Source organism: Chrysochloris asiatica, unplaced genomic scaffold (assembly GCF_000296735.1).
Source record: "Chrysochloris asiatica unplaced genomic scaffold, ChrAsi1.0 scaffold00094, whole genome shotgun sequence".
In the NCBI taxonomy this organism is placed as follows: domain Eukaryota; kingdom Metazoa; phylum Chordata; class Mammalia; order Afrosoricida; family Chrysochloridae; genus Chrysochloris; species Chrysochloris asiatica.
This window is the reverse complement of record NW_006408612.1, coordinates 10461852-10468397: the sequence shown is the minus strand read 5'-3', so window position 1 is coordinate 10468397 and position 6546 is coordinate 10461852. Positions and strand designations below refer to the sequence as shown.

Sequence of the window (6546 nt, the reverse complement as noted above, 5' to 3'; positions counted from 1 at the left end):
ACTCCCGTAAAGATTTACACCCTCGGAAACCCTGTACAGGGTCGCTATGGGTCGGAACCGACTCGACGGCACTTAACAACAACAATGTTTAACATGCAAAGAAGCATTAATAAAATCAGAAATATATGATGGGCAATCTTTATATATTCTAGACCATAGAGAATCTATAATTTCTCATTTTATTATTTCATATTATCGCAGATGAATCTTTTTGAGCTCATTACCTTGGTATTGTTCTGTGAGTACTGCCACTTATCCCTTCTTAATGAGGATAGATCATGTTACTTTTATGGTAATTTTATGTTTCTTTCAAGCAAATTTATCTTTCTTTTCTTACTGCTTACCTTGGTAGTTGCAAAGAAAGTGTGGAGAAATCATCATACTCTGACTGGCTAATAAACAACAGTGTGGCCGAGCTGGTTGCTTCCACAGGCCTTCCAGTTAACATCAGCGATGCCTACCAGGATCCCCGCTTTGATGCTGAGGTAAGAGGAGTTCTTTGGTTGTGGACACTGTTGATGGTTTACAATAACAGAAGTCAGTTTGCTATTTGAAGCCATAGAGGGCATCATACAGATTGACAACAAGCCCTGAGTTTATTGGCAATACTTTTGCACCCTTCCCATGTGATCAGATTTTTAGCATTGGCTCTGTAGGATAAGCACCTGACTGCGAACCATAGTGTCAAAAGTTTGAACTCATCAGCCACTCCATGGGAGAAAGGTGTGGGGTTCTACTCCTACAGAGATTTGCAGCCTCGGAAACTCTACACAGGGTTTCTGTGAGTTGGAACCAACTCCACAGCACCTAACAACCTAACAACAGAAAGTTAGAAATATTTCTTGTTTCTGCCCAGATTTGTAGCAAAATCACTAGTTTTAGTCGATCTTTTATTCTTGGGTACATTTTATATTCAACTATGAGCTATTTGTTAATAAAACTGTGTATATAACAATTATTTCCCAATACATTATAGAACAATGACTGTATTTTTAAAAAATTGTTCCCAAGGAGCAGTAAATTGGTTGGTGTTACTGTTTAATGTTTATTGTGTAAGAGAACTGTGCTGATATACAAACTGTATTAAAGAAATATAGGCTCTGACTTGCAGAACTTGAAATTTTAGCTTCGTATACAGTGCCACACAGATCAATTCACATTAATATATAAAATGTCTTATGTACAAATACTATATGTATTATGCACATAAGCTAAATTTCTTTTGAAAAATTAAAAATGTCTTATTCTAGATTACCAAGGTGAGATCTGAAGAGTAACAGGAGTTTTCTTGAAAAAGGGTGCGGAGATGTATGTTGTAGGTCTGAAGAAAGAGTCTTAGGAGTTGGGAATTGAGATTAATTTAATGTGGCTAAGCTAGAGTCCTAGTGTGCCACTGCTGTATAATCATTAGGCTTCAAGGTTGGTGTGAACCACAAGACTGGCAGCTAAAATTCACCAGCTGCTCCTCAGAAACCCTGTACAGGGTCGCTATGAGTTGAGACCCACCCACGGCATTTAACAAGAAGAAGCTAGAGGAGGCTGGAGAGGGAAGCAAGAGCCAGGTCAACTGTAAGAAACTTTGAAAGCTATGTTTAGGGGTTTGAATACCTTATCTGAGTAATAGGAATCTTGTGGTTGTGTTTTAAATAGAAGAGAAGCAGGATTTTTAAAAGATCACCGGGGGAGGGGGGGAGATTCTTAATTCTGATAATTACACATTTAATCTGTGCAATCCTGAGAGGGAGGTGCTACCATATTCATTTTAAAAAATTGAGAGCTGGTCTCTGACTCCATCCACACCTCTCAGGCTCCATAGCCCTTACTGTTATTATGCCCTGTGGAGTCTCTATTGTCAGGAGTGGGACAGGAATGTGGGCAGGGGGGCCAGGAGCTTAGTCTGATTAATAACACCAGTCAGGTCATCTTTATAGAGCTCTGCAGGGGACATTTTTTTCTAGCATTTTGACCACTTATATTATCTACTATTCTTACAGTCTATGTGCCATATATATATATATACATACACGCAAATGATATTTTATTGCATTTTTTGGTGAAGGTTTACATAGCAGTTTAGGTTCCCATTCAGTAATTTATGTACAAGTTGTTCAGTGACATTGGTTACATTCATCATAATGTGTGAATGTTCTCATCATTATTACCATTCTGGTCGTTTCATTTCTATTTATCTAGTTTCTGTATGGAAAATTTACATCCTCAAGCTCCTTGTATCTATCTACCTGCCTGAAACACTCTTCGTCCATGCTATATTCTCTGTGAGCTTCCTACTCATCTTCTGGCCTGATGTTAGATACTCTTTCTTAAGAAATCCTTTCATGATTCCCAGTCTGGGTTGGGCATCTCCCCAGTGTGTCCCCTGAGCTATCTTAATGCTGACCACCCACTAGCTCTCTTCAGTTCTGATACATTGAATCTGACCTTTGATTATTATCATATATGGAAGAATACCTGCAGTTTGGTTCTATGACTGGCCCAGTGAAAATTATTTAATGTTTATATACTATGTTGTTGTTGTTAAGTGCCATTGAATTGGTCCCAACTCATAGCAACCCTGTGTAGGGCTTCTGAGAAGCAGCTGGTAGGTTTGAACAGCTGAACTTGTGATCAGCAATTCAATGCTTATCTTACAGCTCCACACCTATGTTATGTTCTGTTGTTAAGTGCTAACAAGTGAGTACCAGCTCACAGCAGCCCTGTATAGGGTTTCTGAGGAGTAGCTGGTAGGTTTGAACCACTAACCTTTTGGTTAGCAGTCCAGTGCTTATTGTAGAACGCCACACCAGGACTCCTATACTTGTTGCAGCTGTTGTTAAGTGCCATCGAGTTGGTTCCGACTCAGAGCGACCCTGTATAGGGTTTCTGAGGAGTGGCTGGTGAATTTGAACCACTGACCTTAAAGTTCAAACTGACCTTGTGGTCGAGTGCTTATCCTACAGTGCCACACCAGGACTCCTATACTGTAGCTGAAGAAAATTCAAAATCGAAACATATCCACAAGAGCCAAAATAAGATCTTGAATGTATCCCACTTGAATTTAGAGACCATCTCTAAACAGGTTTGCTGCATTAGACACTTAATAACCCAAGCAACCAGAAGAGGTGTGACATGACATCACAAACATCATAGAGAAATAAAGCAAAAGATCATTAAATAGATAAGAAAGAAAGAAAAGATTAAAGTCTTTAGAGTCAGAAGAGACTCTAAAACTCGCTATTGATTGTAGAGGAGTTAAAGCAATCGGAAGAAATGAGGCAGTAAAAGAGCTGAACAGAAATTTTCAAAAGGCAGCTTGAGAAAACAAATAAAGCATTATAATGAAATGTGCAAGACCTGAGTTAGAAAACCAAAATGGAAGGATATGCTCAACATTTTTTGAACTCAGAGAACTGAAGAAAAATTCAGCCCTTGATTTGCAGTATTAGAAATTCTAGGGGTAAAACATTGAATGATGCACAGAGCATCAAAAGAAGACAGAAGATGGCAGATACTGCTACTTATCTTCAAAAACCCATTCTGATCTTTGTGGGAACCTTTCTGTTTGTGGTATTGCTAATGAGACTCTGTTTCTTTCTGGTTCTGAAATACAGTTGTAGTTGTGTTGTTAAGTGTTGTCTAGTTGATTGCAATCTATAGTGACCTTGTATATGGTTTATGAGGCTGTAAATCTTTGCAAGAGCAGAAAGCCTCATTTTTTTCCCACCGAGCAGTTGGTAGATTCAGACTGCTGACCTTGTGGTTTGTAGTCCAAGTGCTTATCCTACAAAGCCACTAGCATGCTATCATCTTGTTGTTAAGTGCCTTTGAGTCGGTTGTGACTCATAGCGACCCTGTATAGGGTTTCCAAGGAGTAGCATGTGAGTTTGAACCGCTAATCTTGCAGTTCAAACCAACCTTGCAGTTCAGTGTTTTATCCTAAAGTATACAAAACCCAGCTGAAACTTAAGGTGTTTGTGCTGCTTCACTGGTCTAGAATATATATTTAGAGAGACAAAGAAGAATGTCAAAATGGTCATGCCTCCCTAGAAATTGCTTCCCTTTTCTATGAACTTTATGCAGTATACTTTTTTTCCATAGACTCTCCCTAAACTCATATCCACTGCACAAATTAAAATTATGTACTGTTCTACTAGTAAGCCCTATAGGAAGAATTTTCCACTCCTTAAATTTGTGATACTGAAATGTTAATAAATTCTTGGGAAGAGAAGAGAATGAACAAGTCCTGATTATGGATTAAAATAAGATGACTGACTATGTTCTTAATCAAGACAAACACAAATTTGTCTTGTGTTTCGCTCTTCCAAAACAAACAAGTATATTTTTTCTTACCAACTTAAAAAAAAATCATTTTAAGAAACCATATTCTTCAGTTATCTAAACTGATCAATTTCAGAGCTACCATTACCTACTTCCAAATAATCTAGCTTTAGTAAAGGAGTCCTAGTGCGGTGCTGTGGGATAAAGCATGGGACCACAAGCTTAGTGGTTCAAACTCACCAACCGGTCTTTGAAAATCCTATACAGGGTCTCTATGAGTTGGAACTGACTCAATGGCACTTAGCAACAACAACAATAGTAGTGGATTGATGTCATATAAGGGTTGTATTAGGATAACTTTGAGGGCCAAAAACTAATCTGAAAAGGCATACCAAAGGACAAAGGGAATGAGAGAAAAAGGAGGAGGAATAGTTGCAGAGTGGGATGGAGCACCTGAGAAAACAAAATAAAGCAACAGGGCAGTCCAAGCACTTGATACTCTTTAAATAATAACCAACTATAGAAAGAACTTGAGACTTCTTCATGAGTATCATATTTTAAAAAGAACTATTATATTGGCAATACAGTTAAGAAAAAAATAACCCATAAATTCCTTTAGGAAAAGAATTATGAGGTCATTAGCTTTTTAGCCAACACTCTCTTCTAATGTCTTCTTTATCACATGAGGAAGCAATCTAGACAAGTCACAGACATGCACAAGGTATAGCTAGGACCATTATTATCCACTTGTCTTGATGGATAATTATCCACTTTTCTTGATGGATAATTAAGTGTTCTTGCCGTTTCAATGAGGAAAAGCTGCTTACTCCCTGTACAGGGTCGCTATGAGTTGGAACCGACTCAATGGCATTTAACAACAATAACACCGAGTATCTTCAAATAAACGCCTTCCTTTGGCAGTGTCAGAGGGCATCTACATGGTTGCACCCTTGTTTTTCTGGGTTGTTCTTAATTCTGTTAAGCAAAGGTTCACAAACCACAGTCTGTGGCCTGCTTTTATATGACTCGGTGAACCACAAGGTCAATGGCTCAAACCACAAGAATGGTTTTTCACATTTTAAAAATGTTGGTTTGGAAAAAGGGAAAAAAGAGGGGGAGGAAAGAAACAAAGAAAAATATACAGCAGAGACTTTGTGTTCTATAAAGCGTAAACTATTTGTTATCTGACCCTTTAGAGGAAGTATCTGCCAGCGGCTGTTGTAGTACAGTGGTATCCAATAGGATCTTCTGATGATGGGAAGGCTCTACAGCTCTGCTCTGTGCAGCATGGTCGCCACTAGTCACAGGTGCTCAGTAAGCATTTGAAATGTGACGAGTACATTGAGGAAGAACAATTTCAATTTTATTTAACATGTTGATCTCTATTAGTCCAAGTGTAAATGGTCATGTGGCAATCGACTTAATGCAGCTCTAGGAACGGCAAATTTTGGTGGTCTTTTCATTTTCTTATTAATTTTGGTGAAACGTCAGAATTTTTATTGTACAATTCTACTTCTTTGGAACTTTCAATTTGAGTTGAAAGGCTTCTTATTAAAAAGGCCTTTATAGGTTTGTTGTTGTTGTTGTTAAGTATCGTCGAGTCGGTTCCGACCCATAGCGTCCCCCGTATAAGGTTTCCAAGGAGTAACTGGTGAGCTTGAACTGCCAATCTTTCAGTTCAAATGACTTTGCAGTCTGGCACATTAAGGGGTCAGCAAAATCCAACTGCAGGTCTTTGTAAATACAGTTTAATTGTAACACAGCCAAGTTTTATTTAAACATATGTTTACATATTGTCTATGGCTGCTTTTGGAGTTCTGGTGTGGCACTGTGGGATAAAGCCCTGGACAGCAAGTTCAGTTTGAACCACAAGTTTGAACTCACCAGCCACTCATTGGAAGCCCTATACAGGGTCGCTATGAGTCAGAACAGACTCAAGGACACTTAAAACAATGACTGATTTCAGTAAAATAGCAGAATTGAGTAATTGCAACAGACAGTGTATGTGGCCACAGGCAAAACTATTTAGTATCTGATGCTTTAACAAAAAGTTTGCTGGCATAGCAAAAAGATGGAGACAGCCAAAGTGCCCAACAACTGAAGAATGGATAATCAAATTGTGGTACATACACACAATGGAATTTTATGCTACATTGAAGAATAACAAGGAAGTGGCAAGCCACCGCATAACATGGATGAACCTTGAGGACATTATGCTGAGTGAAATTAGTCAGTCACAAAAAGAGAAATACTGCATAGGACCACTACTGT

The 6546-nt window shown here is 38.5% G+C and overlaps 1 protein-coding gene across 1 annotated transcript in view; it reads left to right on the top strand.

Moving 5' to 3' along the window:
- The window catches only part of PDE11A (phosphodiesterase 11A), a 747671-nt gene that overhangs the window by 402586 nt on the left and 338539 nt on the right, over window positions 1–6546 (top strand). Inside the window, exon 6 of the mRNA XM_006866701.1 lies at window positions 353–485. Coding sequence (XP_006866763.1) covers window positions 353–485 — 133 coding nt within the window. The remainder of the gene's footprint in view (window positions 1–352; window positions 486–6546) is intronic.